The 14,222-nt window shown below is 38.3% G+C and overlaps 1 protein-coding gene across 2 annotated transcripts in view; it reads left to right on the top strand.

The window, feature by feature from the left end:
- Window positions 1-10,989, top strand: part of acap3b (ArfGAP with coiled-coil, ankyrin repeat and PH domains 3b) — an 85,979-nt gene extending 74,990 nt beyond the window's left edge. For both annotated transcript variants that reach the window (XM_079597924.1, XM_079597923.1), the window contains exons 16-26: window positions 1,397-1,466; window positions 2,051-2,145; window positions 2,715-2,929; window positions 3,070-3,165; window positions 4,550-4,642; window positions 4,726-4,946; window positions 5,777-5,886; window positions 6,475-6,585; window positions 6,777-6,838; window positions 9,146-9,195; window positions 10,355-10,989. In XM_079597924.1, coding sequence (XP_079454050.1) covers window positions 1,397-1,466; window positions 2,051-2,145; window positions 2,715-2,929; window positions 3,070-3,165; window positions 4,550-4,642; window positions 4,726-4,946; window positions 5,777-5,886; window positions 6,475-6,585; window positions 6,777-6,838; window positions 9,146-9,195; window positions 10,355-10,423 — 1,192 coding nt within the window. In that variant the 3' untranslated portion in view covers window positions 10,424-10,989. The remainder of the gene's footprint in view (window positions 1-1,396; window positions 1,467-2,050; window positions 2,146-2,714; window positions 2,930-3,069; window positions 3,166-4,549; window positions 4,643-4,725; window positions 4,947-5,776; window positions 5,887-6,474; window positions 6,586-6,776; window positions 6,839-9,145; window positions 9,196-10,354) is intronic.
- The last annotated feature ends 3,233 nt before the right edge of the window (window positions 10,990-14,222 follow it).

Here is a 14,222-nt window from a genome sequence, read left to right as displayed (position 1 = left end):
TAAAGTGCGCAAATGTAAAATAACACTGTATAGTCTTCACTGTATAGATTAAACATCCTTATTAAAGTTACAAAAGTTATTCAGTCAAGAGCAGAGAGTGATTATTTTTTTCTTTGTCTTTTATTGTTTGAATAACATTAAAAACACAGACGACAGCAGCAGGAATATTAGGCTGCTGTCACTTTAAGAGCGAATGCCTGATCTAATATAAGACATATGACTCTGTTTACTGGGCTACTCTCTATTTATTTATTTTTTTACAATTTTGTGTGTATTTGTCCACCCAATTGCAAGAAGACATAAACGAGAGCTCTGTTTCAGATTCGCGCACACAAAACTTTCCACAAAGAGCACGAGTAATGAAATGAGCTCCCTTTCGCGTCGTCTTGTCAAAGCTTAAACTTTCTTTACAATGAAGCGCTGCCGCTGGCCCGTCAACTGTCCCGAGCGTCGTTCATGCATTGTTAGAATTCATAAAAATGTTACTGGCCAACTGGCGAGTGACTCCGTTTTATATACTTGCCAATGCCGATTTTTACTTGTATTTGCTGCTTGGTTAGTGTTCATTTTAGGCCATGCACACACATATATAAAGCATATGTTAAAAATATAACTGTACAATATATATTTATTTGCAACAATTACATTCTTAAATTGTAATAGCAGCTAATGGGGTGATGGAAACCATTCTGCATTGTCCTGGTAACGTTCCAGGTGAAAATAATGAGGAAATTACGTTATATTCATTGCTTCCTTCACTAAGTGTCCACTTCCAGGGCCCTTCAGAGTGAGAGGGGCAAAGGGATGCTCACTTCATACTATCTAAACATCTGAGAAGCTATTTCTTTCTATATTGTTTTGACTGAAGATTGACAGGCCTTAAAGCCACCTGCGTCGGTGCGTTTATCCCGACTACATAACCCATGACAGATTGAACCCAACAGCAGAATGGCTTTACGTGAAGGCAGGCCCTCGTCCCGATGACGCTCGTATACACACTGCGTCATTCCCTCGGGGTGAAGCACTTTTCTGCTTCATCAGTTCCTCTTGCAGATTACCGGCGCCAGCCTCATAATCAGATTAAATCTCTCCTACCTCCTCAAAGACTGCACTCACGATACACAGAGGCATTAGATTTGATTTGCTCAGACACAACAGGGGCTGCAGATGGAGATCTGACACAATCTGAGGGGTTTCTACAGGAGGCTGACACAAATGTGTCCTGCTGTTGTTCCACTTTGACTAGTATAAGTGAGCATTTTATTTTGAATCCCCTCACGTCACAGCAAAATAGATCTGTATGCATAAAATGTATGTGTATCTAAACCTTAATAATGGCATATTGAAGATTCTTGAATATAGGGTAATTTTTATGATCTCTATTCTATGTCTGCAGGAGTTTAGGCGTCCACTGCTCTAAAGTTCGCTCTTTAACACTCGACACGTGGGAGCCGGAGCTTATGAAGGTAAGACCCGAGTGATGAAAGATATCAAAGAAAAAGATATCAAAGAAAAAAATCAAATGAAGAAACTTTATTTTCATTAATATATAATACAAATTATATTAAAATAATCTAATATTAAGTACATGTTCGCCCCCAAATATACCTTTTTCAAAACTTCATTCTCAGTACTATAATGTAGATAAAGATATATTATTTATATTGTAAAGTATGCATGTATGATTGTAGTATTCGTTTTATGATCTTTCATTTTGGCTGATTTAAATAAATGTTAAAAAAAATATAACTTATTTTTTTAAATGAAGAAGTTTACATGCAAATTAACTGCATATAATTCAGTTTTATAATAACAATAATAATAATAATGATAATAAAATAATAAGCGTTATGTTTGGGTGCTTAATTATGAAAATAGTCTTCATTTTCTTTATACATTCAGCCAAACAGTGTTTGCGCATTACATAATCAGATTACTTTTTTTGCAAGTAACAAGTAAAGTAACGCATTACTTTTAAATCTACATGCTTTTGGTTATAATATTTTTGACTTTTATTGATTGAACAATGCTTTGACTGTTTTCTCTCTAGCTAATGTGTGAGCTTGGCAACACTGTAATCAACCATATTTATGAAGGTGCATGTGAGGAACAAGGACTTAAGAAACCCGGTCCCAACAGCTCAAGGTCAGTGTGTGGCCAAATCTCAGCCATTGCATTGTATTAATTACCATAATCTATAACTTAGATTAGGGATGCACGATATATCGGCCACCATATCAATATCGGCCGAAATATGTACATTTTTTACTTCATCGTTATCGGCCTGATAACAAAAATTGGCGGATATATTAAAGCCGCTAAATAATGGATTATTTCCTTCAGCTGAGACACTTCAGGTGCACACTGTTCGACATTATGGTTTTGAATTGATTCAAATATGATTGAAATCACTTCAAAAAGGAAAATGCAGTCAAGTATAACAAGTCTGTCATATATACTACATAAAATTATAATGAGAACATTATAATTGTGTGCTTGGGACATGGCTTTTGAATAGTGAGACTTGTTTTTGTAATCAGGCTCTCAAAAATTATATACAAATTTGGATCTAGATTTATCGGACGATTTATTTTCATAGCAGTGCATCCCTAACTTGGATAATATTTTTTTTCCCTTATGATGTCATTATATTTGTATATTTTGAATGTTTCATTAATAGAAGCTCCCGTTTCTGCTTCTGATGTTTTATTTAGGCAGGAGAAAGAAGCGTGGATCAAAGCGAAATACGTGGAGAGGAAGTTTCTGAAGAAGATGTGCGGCTCCGAAGCCCTGGTGGAGGGGAGCAGGAAATCACGTCACTGGAGCGTGAAGAAGTGCAGGAGACACAACAGCTCCATCAGAGCCCCTAAAACACGCCGGAAATACAGGCACGACGCCGGGATCATGTCGCCAGGCAATCTCTCCGCTGGTAATTGCTTGGTCATTTCTGAACATGTTTGTTCTACTCATCTGAGTTGGACAAAGTGAGAATTGGACAAGGTTGTGTCCAGTTCTCATGTCCAATCATCTCAAATTGACATGATGTCCTTCTCTTTTTGTCACCTTCAGCTGCAGCAGCCGCCAAGTTTCGGAGGGAATCTTTGTTTTGTCCCGATGAGCTTGATTCACTCTTCTCTTACTTTGACACAGGCTCAGGGCCTCGCAGTAAGTTTCTTATGAGACTTTACCTTCTAAAGACCCTGAGACAGACACAACCATGTCTATCACATATATCTCCTGCTGTCAGTGTTGGGGAAAGTTAATTTCAACATTGCATTACTCCCTAAAAAGTAGCTTATCACAAAGTAACTAGGTGTTACCTAGTTACTTTTTATGGAAAGTAATGTTACATCACTTTTACCTTTTTTATGTTACTTTTGTTTTTAATAACAAAAAAGTTATATTTTTGGCAAATGTAAAGTCCCTTTCACACCAAAAGTGAAATGAATAAGTCTCAGACTGAAGGAAACGCAAATTCACACATGTACAGTAGAGGGCGCCGTTTGAAAAAACCTTTCAGCTGCGCTGCCGTTCTTTTGTGCGTTTCCCGAAAGCATCGCTAGCCAACTATGTTCGCAAGTTCCGTCGTTATCAGCATAGTTCAACAAGTCAGTGTTTCCTGAAACCATCGTTCCAACGAACATTCGCGAACAGCATCGCAAAGTTGTGTGTTTGGAACGACAGCTCTCGACATATGGTTAGAAGCAGTTTCTTGTTTGCATGACATTTGGACTTAATAAATCCTTATCTTGAGCCAAATAAGCAAGCTGGCATTCAGTACAATCTGTATCTTTTATTTCGAATACAATCAAATGTCATTTACGTCTTTTAGTTTGTAAAGAGATTTAAAGTACCGTTTTTGAAGAGACAAAACAAAAAAATCAAACACAAATGTGAGGTTAATAAAAAGTCATTTTTACTTATTAGTATGGTTGAATTGGAATATCAAATGTCAGCAGCAAAGACATTGGTTAATAAAGTGATATTAAATACATAAAGTATATTTGCGTTTTTGCAGGTTTGCTTAATATTTTGCAGAGTTTGCATTTGACTGTTTGTATTAATTTTGAGGAACAGTGAATCTGTTTATGTGCTAGTAAGATGAGTGAGATTTTTATATATATATATATATATATATATATATATATATTAATGTGAATGCTCACATTTAGTCTAGAACTACATTAACCATCATGTACAGTTCACATGGCGCACACAATATATCTGCATTTACTCCTGATTTCTCTCAATATGAGGACAGGAGAGGTGTCAGTCAATAAATCGGAAAACAAACTTGCTTTACTTGTTATAAATTTAAAAGTAATGTCACTTTACTAGTTACTTAAAAGGTAATCTGATTGCGTAACTCGCGTTACTTGTAATGCGTTACCTCCCAACACTGTTGATTTTTATAGAGAATGGCTACAGTAACATGTAGCCTCTCCAGATTAATTTGATGATGTACTATGTGAGGATTTTAGCACAGAATGTTAGAGATGGTCATGGTGTGAGTAACGTGTCCCTCGCTTGGCACCCGTTGGCCCCGCAGGTCTCAGCAGTGACAGCGGGCTTGGCGGCAGCACGGACGGCAGCACGGACATCCTCGTTTTCGGCTCAGTGGTGGACAGTGTCACTGAAGAAGGTGAGAAGATGTCCTACATTAGTATAGCTATCTGTTGTGCGTATCTCCTCCTTTATCTTCCATGTCTTTCTGTTTTATTGCAGAGTGTGAGGACTCTGATGAATCCAGCGGAGAGGTTGATATCGAGCAGGAAGCGTCGGATCCAGAAGACGGGCGGGAGCTTGACCCGAGCGCGCTGCTTCACAAGGCGTCACGGGCCAGGAACATCCCGGTCATGGCGGAAGCACTCGCACACGGTGCAGATGTCAACTCAGTCAACGAGGAGGACGAAAGCAAGAGTCCATTAATACAAGCCGTCACAGGGGTGAGACTTTCTGTACTGATAAAGAAAATTGGTGTAAGATTTATTTTGAAACCATTTACACGTATAAATTGCTAGTAAATTTCACAAATAATTACAGAGAAATCGGAGATAAAACATTAAAGGAACACGCCGACTTTTTGGGACTTTAGCTTATTCACCGTACAGAGTTAGATAAGTCCATACACACCCTTTTCATCTCCATGCGTGCAGTAACTCTGTCTGACGCACCCACCGCTAGCCTAGCTTAGCACAAAGACTGGAGGTAAATGGCTCCAGCTAGCATACTGCTCCCAATACGTGACAAAATAAGGCCAACATTTTCCTATTTACATGTTGCGATTTGTATATTGTATTTGATAACTATGTTCTCAGAAGGTGAAGCACTGCTACTTGGGCGGAGTGATTAGCGCAACACTGAGCGAACTCTCGTCTCCTCACCACGGGCTTTCTCAAGCGCTGCGAGCAAATCACTCCGCAGAAGTAGCAGTGCTTCGCCTTCTGAGAATATAGTTCCCAGTATGTATACGCTAGCGGTGGGTGCGTCAGACAGAGTTACGTCACGGAGATGAAAAGGGTATGTATGGACTTATCTAACTCTGGGGGATACGGTGAATAAGCTAAAGTCCCAAAAAGTCGCCGTGTTCCTTTAAATGAAACCTGAAGTTTTAAAGTAGAAAGACTAAAATAGTATTTTTGTCAAGCGTAATCCAGTCATTTTTATTTTATTTACAACTTTTTTTCAGTGTATACTCCTTGCAATAGCGTCAATTATCGTTGTTTACTTTACTCAATGTTTCTCCTAATGTTTGATTTCCATGTCCGTGTCATAGGGCTCTCTGATAGCCTGTGAGTTCCTGCTGCAGAATGGAGCAGATGTCAATCAGAGGGACGGACGAGGACGGGCACCTCTCCACCACGCCACGTGCCTGGGTCACACGGGGTAAGAAATCACTCAAGACTGTGACAACCTGGCATAAAAGTTTTGTTTACGAAATCTAGTGATCTGTATGGAAACTTGTTTCCGCCACAGGCTATAAAAAATAAAAAGGTAACTTTTTATCTCACAATTCTGATTTTGTTTCTCACAATTGCGCGTTTATATCTCGCAATTCTGACTTTTTATCTCAGAATTGGGTGATATAAAGTCGCAATTGTGAGTTATAATGTCAGTATTGTGACATATATTGTGAGTCAGAATAAACTCTCAATTCTGGCTTTATAACTAGCAATTGCCAGTTTATATCTCACAATTGTGAGAAAAGATGTCAGAATTGCGATATTTAAACTCGCAATTGTTAGATAAAGTAGAAATTATCTTTTAAAATGTTTTATTCTGTGGTGGAGTGCTGGACTCCAATATAAGAGATTGTCAATATAAGATCTTGACCAAAAACTGATGCACCTCTTGATGGAAATCAATGTTGTGATGTTATTTCCGTCAAGAGGTGCATACATTTTTTTGCAAACATTTACACTGTGAAGTTTAACTTAACCCTGTGTGTGTTGTTTGTTTGTGTCCACACCACAGAGAGGTGTGTTTGTTCCTGAAGCGAGGAGCCTCTCAGATGGAGGTCGATGGAGACGGGCAGGACCCTCTCAGTATCGCTGTTCAGGCAGCCAATGCAGACATCGTCACATTGTAAGTCGAGTGCTTCACTTCCCTTGTAGATTCTCCCAGAGACTCAGACAGCAACATAGTGTCGGCACAGATCCGGCCCACATGCGGTACGCGCTGAATCCACATGTACCGGATGTGGGCCGACACTATGTTGCTGTCTGGGAAGCCACTGCACACGAAACCCATGTTTTTGTTCTCTCTGTCTCGGTTAGATTGCGGTTAGCTCGGATGAATGAAGAGATGCGGGAAGCGGACGGGCCCTTCGGACAGCCAGGTCAATATCCCAGCAGCAGTCCCACAGAGCAGCAGTACAAAAAGTGTATTCAGGAGTTTATCTGCCTCACGATCGACGAATGCTAGGGGGCGCTCTTGAGCGCTGGCAGACTGTGAGGAGGACTACATACTAAGTTTGTAGCCCGCAACAGGAATAGCTTTAGCAAGGATCGAGTGATATCCTCAACTTCCTCCTCACCTGACCAAGTATAGTTTACACGTTGTGTTCGTATGTATGTGGTTAACACAAAATATTGAAATGGAGCGGCTATTTACAGTATACATGACAGCTCGAGCCGTCTTTCAAACGTGACGTTAATCGCGATGTAATAATAAATTGATGGATTATCGGCCTTGTCTCACTGAATTAGAATTCATTAGTAATTCAAAACAGCATTTCTGAGTGTTGTTGAGTCATTATGTGCAAAATATGACTGTGCGCACTTTTCCTACCGACAGTATTTTTTGTTTTTTACAACAGAGTTATTTTCTTTTTATGTTATTTTGCCTCATGTTAATGTTGTTCGTTGTGCTTTTTATTTATGTTCCGTCCTGAGGATTAGTGCAATTATAACTAGAATATGGAAATATGTATGGGCGTTTACGTTTGCCTAACTAGACCTTTTTGTCTTTCGCATTTCAAAAACACATCAGACCCCCTCATATGCTAACAAAACGGGTGTTTTGACCCCTTTAAAGTTTTAAAAAGATGTCAGCTATTTGAAATTATTTATAAAAAGTATCGCAGCCGTCTGTTTTATATATTTGTACTTGTATTGCCAAACTCTCAAATGACTGTCATGTGATTTTTAATGAGAAATGCTTGTCTAGAAGCAGTATTTGCATGCGTTTACTCGCTCGCATACCAAGGCAAAAGTGCCTGTCTGCATTAGCAAGCATGGTTCCTTATTTTAGCCACCTGATTCTGTCATTATGTAAAAATGCATGACTGCAGATGACATCTGCGCTGTGTTGTCCATATTTTGACCACGTTTGGTTCAGATGATCCCAGTTTTAAGAATACGCCTTCAGAATCCTATCTATCTCTACAAACGTAGCTCATTTAAACAGCTTATCTTGAGCAGTTAGCATCATGCTAAGCTGTTAGCTTGCTAACTAAGACCAAGAGAAAACGCAAAGAAAGGGTAATGTTTAATATGACAAATTTTAGCTTTGACATTTTAATGATTAAGAATAAATACACTGTGAATAAGAAAAATGGGGGGGGGGGGAAACATTCAGTATTGTGAATGAAACAAATTGATTTGGGATGTAGTGGGATAGGATTCTGTGTGACGCTCTGGCATTCGTGACTGGATTTTTACAAGTAAAGGTGAAGTGTGTAAAAAAAAATAGACTGTTCAAACCGAACATTCTCTCAATCTGCCATTGGTCATCAAGCAAATAGTCTCACACTATTGGCTGTTGCCAACGTTCCGCTGTTACTATGGCGGACGGGTTAGATTCTCAAACAAACGTTGATAGTTCCACGGAGCATTTACGCTTTATTAAGGGGACTCGGCCTATGGTTTACTTATAGTTTCTGACATAGAAACACATTTTAACATTGAATAATGACACACTTCACCTTTATACAGGTAGGCTATAAAGCAAGACTGGCATATTAATCGGAAAACAAAACATCTCAATGGAAATAGCTTGAAGAAAGGAAAATGTAATTGTACATTTTAAGTTTTTGTTTTAAAGAAAACATTCGATGGACTGAAATTGAGTTTTTATCATCTGAAAATAGAGACAGTGTATAGAATAGATATTCGCCAAGAAGGGACCAGTTCAGTCATTGTGTCTGGATGTGTTTTAAACAAAGTTTAGCTAAAAAAGTACGTAACTACTGTGCTGTGAATATGCTTTGACCTTTGAACTCTTTTCAACTGCTTGCTCTCTCTCTCTCTCGATCTCTCTTTGTTGAACTGTGGTTCTTGCGTTCGGACCTTTAACTCGTTTTCTCTTGCAACATTCGGTGCAATCTGTTTTCACACTGTTAGATGACGTTCTGTGTTTGGAGACATTCTTGTATTGTTTGTACAATTGTTTGTTATTGTTTGTATGACAGAAATCTATAAAAAGAAGCTTGTCTTTTGAAACACTGACAAACAATAAAACAGGCAAAGTCTTGAGCTCATATTTCTGCTCTGCTTTTTCTCTCTTACGCTCGCTGTTCCTCACGAAGGTGTTGGGGTGGGGATTTGTTTTCTTGGTGACACCCATAATGCAATTTTCCCATGTTTTTGTTGTCATTTATATTGTGATGGTAACATTGTCTTACTAGGTATTATTCCTCTTTTAGAAGCCAGTATACCTGTGAGTCCACTGAGGGTAACGCGCAAGAGTTCACGAGTGAGTGATGTTAAGACCGTTCACTACTGGGTTTGGGTCTTTTACTTTATGGGTCTCTTACCTCATTTAAAAGGGTTCTGTGATTACATTTGTGTGCTACTGACTCAACTGACTCAAGAACATCATAAATATATCTTGAAAATGCTGCTCGTCAGTATGGTCTCTGAACTCTCTTCCTGAAAAATAACCCCATCTGTTTTTGTCACATGTTCTCTTCACACAAATCACACTGGTGCTTTTAAAAAATCACATAGTTGATCAATTTCCTTATTTTTTTATTCAACACAAAGATTTTAGCTTCACATTTATATTGTATGAATGCATTTACAGTACCTATTAAATGTTTGGGGTCGGTAAGATTTTTTTAAAGTAAAAAAAATACGGTAGAAAAAATTATATTTTGAAATATTACTACTTAAATGTTTTCTGTTTGTTTGAAAATATATTGAAGTGTAATTTATTTTATCTGATAAAAGCTGAATTTTAATATGCTGATTTGCTGCTCAGGAAACATTTCTGATATTTTTTTCTGGAAACCATGATATTTGTTTCAGGATTTAAATTTTTTAAAAATAGAAATCTTTGTAACTTTTGATCAATTTAATGCATTCATGCTGAATGAAAGTATTAATTTGACCCAAACCTTTAAATGGTAGTTTATAGTAGTATGGTAGTTACAGTATACATTACATATTGCGTTTATTGTTAATATTTAGATTCTGTTACTGGTTATGATTTATTTTAATTCTTCACCATGTTTAATCACTTTTAACAGTATGAGTTAAATAGTAATGCTGTGTGATACATCATTGGTTAATTTACCAGATTGGATAAATCTGGTTAAGTACCAAAATTCAATATAGGGTCTCATTTAATGTAAGGACATTAAATTTGAATAAAATTAAATATGAGGAGGCAAATTATGTCACATCGCTACTGTCACTGCTCAACATTTCCTGTCAACTACCCATTTATTGATTCTTTATTTATTATGGGGAAGTTTTCAAAAGATATATGATACGATACAATACGATATTATTACAGTTAGTTCCCTGCAGGAGAATAGAAACAGAGCAGGGACTCGACTGGTGTTTTTGAATAAGTATTTCTATACTCAGTACAGCATGATTGGAGAATGCTAACTTGTGTCCTTTTGCAGACGTCTCCACGTGCACTGTCATCTTTCGGGAGTTTCCGCACATGGCTTTACACTCCTCCAAAACACTAACCAGCAGTCACTGAGGCCTATGATGAAGGGTGTCTTCAAGATTTCACTCATCTCAAAGATTAATATATGAAAATGTTGAAATAAGAGCTTGGGTGAGCGGTTTTAATAACATGGATTGATTTGTTTTTAGGTTTGGTCTTCTAAGGCTCTGTATTTGAAGCTTTTATTTTGTAGGGTTGTTTGTGTTATTTTAAAAGTGCACATCTCTGGTGTGGTCTGAGCCGACTTGAGCAGCTCTGATTCCCATAATAATTAAAGAGAGATTTATTCCTTATATTTGTGTTGTGTGTGGTTAACTATGTATAAATAACATTTCTAATTCACATGTAACCATTCTGTCATATAGCCTATCTATTAAGACAGTGAGTGACATCTGGTGATCACATGCTACAGAAGAATGTATGAAATAGTTGAGCATTATTTATTATGATCCTTGTTTTCTGAAAATGCTTTAGGGGTAACTTTGATTTTTATTGAATGGGTTGGAATATATTCATTAATAAGGATTTTCGTTTTAGAAATTTTACTGTCTGCAACATTGTATTAAAAAACATCCAAAATATTCTAAAACAGAGATTTATTTCAGCAGTCAAGACTCAAAAAGAGAGAAAGATGTGAAATTAACCACATCCCTACAAAAACTCACGCAGCTCAGCAGTTTAGTTTTTTTGTAATTTCCTGCAAAGGTAAATTAAGAGAGGGTCGAGGCCGAGATCAAAGAGAGTCGAGTCCGAGTCGAGACCCGAGGCGTGCAGGTTCGAGTCCGAGTCGAGACCCGAGGCGTGCAGGTTCGAGTCCGAGTCGAGACCCGAGGCGTGCAGGTTCGAGTCCGAGTCGAGTCTGAGACAAGAGAGGGTCGAGTCCGAGACAAGAGAGGTTGGATAACCTAAGGTTGGGTCTGAAAGACCTAAAGATATCTTCAAGAATATGTAAAATATTTGGTGGTAACAATAAAATTGGCACCATACTCAAACAGTAAATCAAATATACCAAGGAATCATGTACACTGTAATGGTAAAAAGGCCACATAGTAGGCCTAGGTGGTGTAAAGGTCATTTTATTACAATTAAACATCTGACCTGCTGGGTCCTGCTGCATTTGCACGCCGCGAACGTTAGTCTCAAGTCATTTCATTTCATTTCAATAATTTATTGCCATGTCAACAGTTGATAGGAATTTGTCTTGGTACAACTCTCAGACATAAATAGCCTAAAGACAGACAACACAAGTACAAAAATGTATAACAACAATACCCAGCAAACAGTTAAACAGGAGACCAAACCCCGCAAACATTAAAGAGACAATACCCCTCGGCAAAGAAAGTGCACAGTGCATACAGTTAGTAAAATGATGCTAGCAGTCAGTGCAAATTCAGATGTCTGATAGCCAGAGGGTAAGTGCTGTCTCTGAAACGTGATGTGGAAGTCTTAATGCTCCTATATCTTCTTCCTGATGGGAGGAGATTAAAGAGATGGTGAGCAGGGTGAGAGTGGTCCGCTATGATGTTTTTAGCCTTTCTGATTATTCTGGTGGAGAAAAGTGAAGGGAGGCTACAGCCTATGATTTTTGAAGCTCTGCGTACTACTCTTTCCATCCTAGTTTTGTCCTGAGCGGTTGTGTGACCGAACCAGACAAGCATGGAAAAAGTGAGCACGCTTTCAATAGTTGACCTATAGAAGTGGGTCATGGCAACTCGGCTGACTCCGAACTTTTTGAGCTGCCGCAGAAAATGGAGTCGCTGGTGAGCTTTACTGATCTTAATATTGGTGTTGAGCTCCCATGATAAGGACTCCTGGATTGTGGTCCCAAGGAACTGGAAGGAAGTGACCCTCTCCACCTCCACCCCGGAGAGCGCAGGGAGGGGACTAGGGGTCCTTCTAAAATCTACTACCAGTTCCTTGGTTTTTGTGATGTTAAGTGTCAAGTTAAAGCTTTCACACCATTTCACCAGCCCCTCCACCTCTCTGCGGTAGTCAGACTCATCCCTGTTGCCAATAAGACCAACTACAGAGGTATCGTCTGCAAACTTAAACTACAAAACTGAACTGGTGTGTGATGGACAGAAATGTGTGTATAAAGAGTACAGAAGTGGGGAAAGGACGCAGCCCTGAGGGGCGCCAGTGTTCAAGAACTTTGACTGTGAAACGTAATCACCCATTTTGACCACCTGCTTCCTATCGCATAGAAAGTTGAAAATCCATTTGCAAAGTGATGTTCTAACACCTAGCTCCTGTAGAGTGTTAATCAGCTTCACAGGAACGATGGTGTTGAACGCAGAGCTCAAGTCCACAAAGAAGACACGTACATACGTAGACTTTAACTCCAGGTGTTGGAGTTAACACTCCTATTTGCTCTATAAGCAAATTGGTGGGGGTCCAGTGAAATACTGGACAGGTGTTTACATATCAACCGCTCAAACACTTTCATAATGACAGAAGTTAAAGCCACAGGCCTATGTCATGACATGCGCAGTTGCGCACAAGAAAGTCAGCAGTCATTGGACGTTTCAATCAAACAACAATTTAAAGAAATATTAACATACAGTAATAATCATGAAATATTTGGAATGGGACTCGAGTGGACTCGGGAATAAGTCAGAGTCCTCATATGTTCGAGTACGAGTCAATTCCGAGTTAAAATGCACACGAGTCCATGAAAAGACCAAGACCATTAAAATATGGTCTCGAGTCCGAGTCTCTACTGCAGTGAGTTGTTCTTTTTCACTTTCAAAAAATGTAAAATTACATTAAATGTACCATTAGATATATCACAGTTATTTACTGTATATAGTAAGGAAACTTTCTGTTAACCAATTAACAGTTTTTCACTGTAGCATTTTTACAGTATTTTGCTGTTAAAATCCCGATTTTTTTTTACAATGGGAACCAAAACTGTTTGGTTACCAACATTCTTCAGAATATTTTATTTTATGTTTCACAGAAGAGTCATACAGGTTTGGAACATCATGGAGGTGCGTAAATGATGACCATTTTCATTTTTGGGTGAACTATCCGTTTAAGTCATCAAACCTTTGGAAAGTTGGGTAACTGTATGGTCAGCCTTTTATGTTCTCTTGGTCGAGAGTGGCGTTGTCGAAGTGTCCACACAATGCATGCTCAGTGTTGTTCTTGTCTGCACAGAAATGTTTTTTCCTCCTTTCATCAGGTCATCTAGCAAGTCTTTGGCAGTAAATCCAGGGGTTTTCCCTCTGCTTCTCTGATCAAACATCTTATTTCCCTTGATGTAATTGTACTTTTTCTTCCATGCCCTGGAAGTTTTGCTATGGTATGGATTTTAAACTTGCGATGATGTGATCTGTGTCTCCAGGAACTTTTAGTGTCTTGGAAATGTTCTTGCAGCCTTTTTGATGTAATATAAAACAACCTCTTCTCTTGGCTTTTGTTAGAGCTCTTTTGTCATGGTCATATTTGCTACTCCACTTCAGCACATCCATAATTGATCCATGTGTCACGACTAAAGCTAATTAAGTATCGTTATAGAGTTCCCGCAGGCTTAAAACACAATTATATAGGCTACCCTTCCATATTAGTGTTTTAAAAGCAAAAGAGTTGAATAACTATGACATAGCTGTATTATAAATCAAAATGTGTATAACAAAAATGGGTTTCACTTTATTTGAAGGTTCCCTTTTTGATGATATATGTAAGCAGCACTGAGGAATATTAATTAACAACATGTTTACTAGGGTTTGGGGTAGGATTAGGATTTAGTTGAGGGTTAGTTGCATGTAATTATGCACAATTTACTGTTATTATTACATGTAACATATGTAACAAGG

This window comes from Phoxinus phoxinus, assembly GCF_949152265.1.
Source record: "Phoxinus phoxinus genome assembly, chromosome: 22".
Classification (NCBI taxonomy): Eukaryota; Metazoa; Chordata; class Actinopteri; order Cypriniformes; family Leuciscidae; genus Phoxinus; species Phoxinus phoxinus.
The sequence above is the reverse complement of the archived record's forward strand: the minus strand, read 5'-3'. Positions and strand labels throughout refer to the sequence as shown.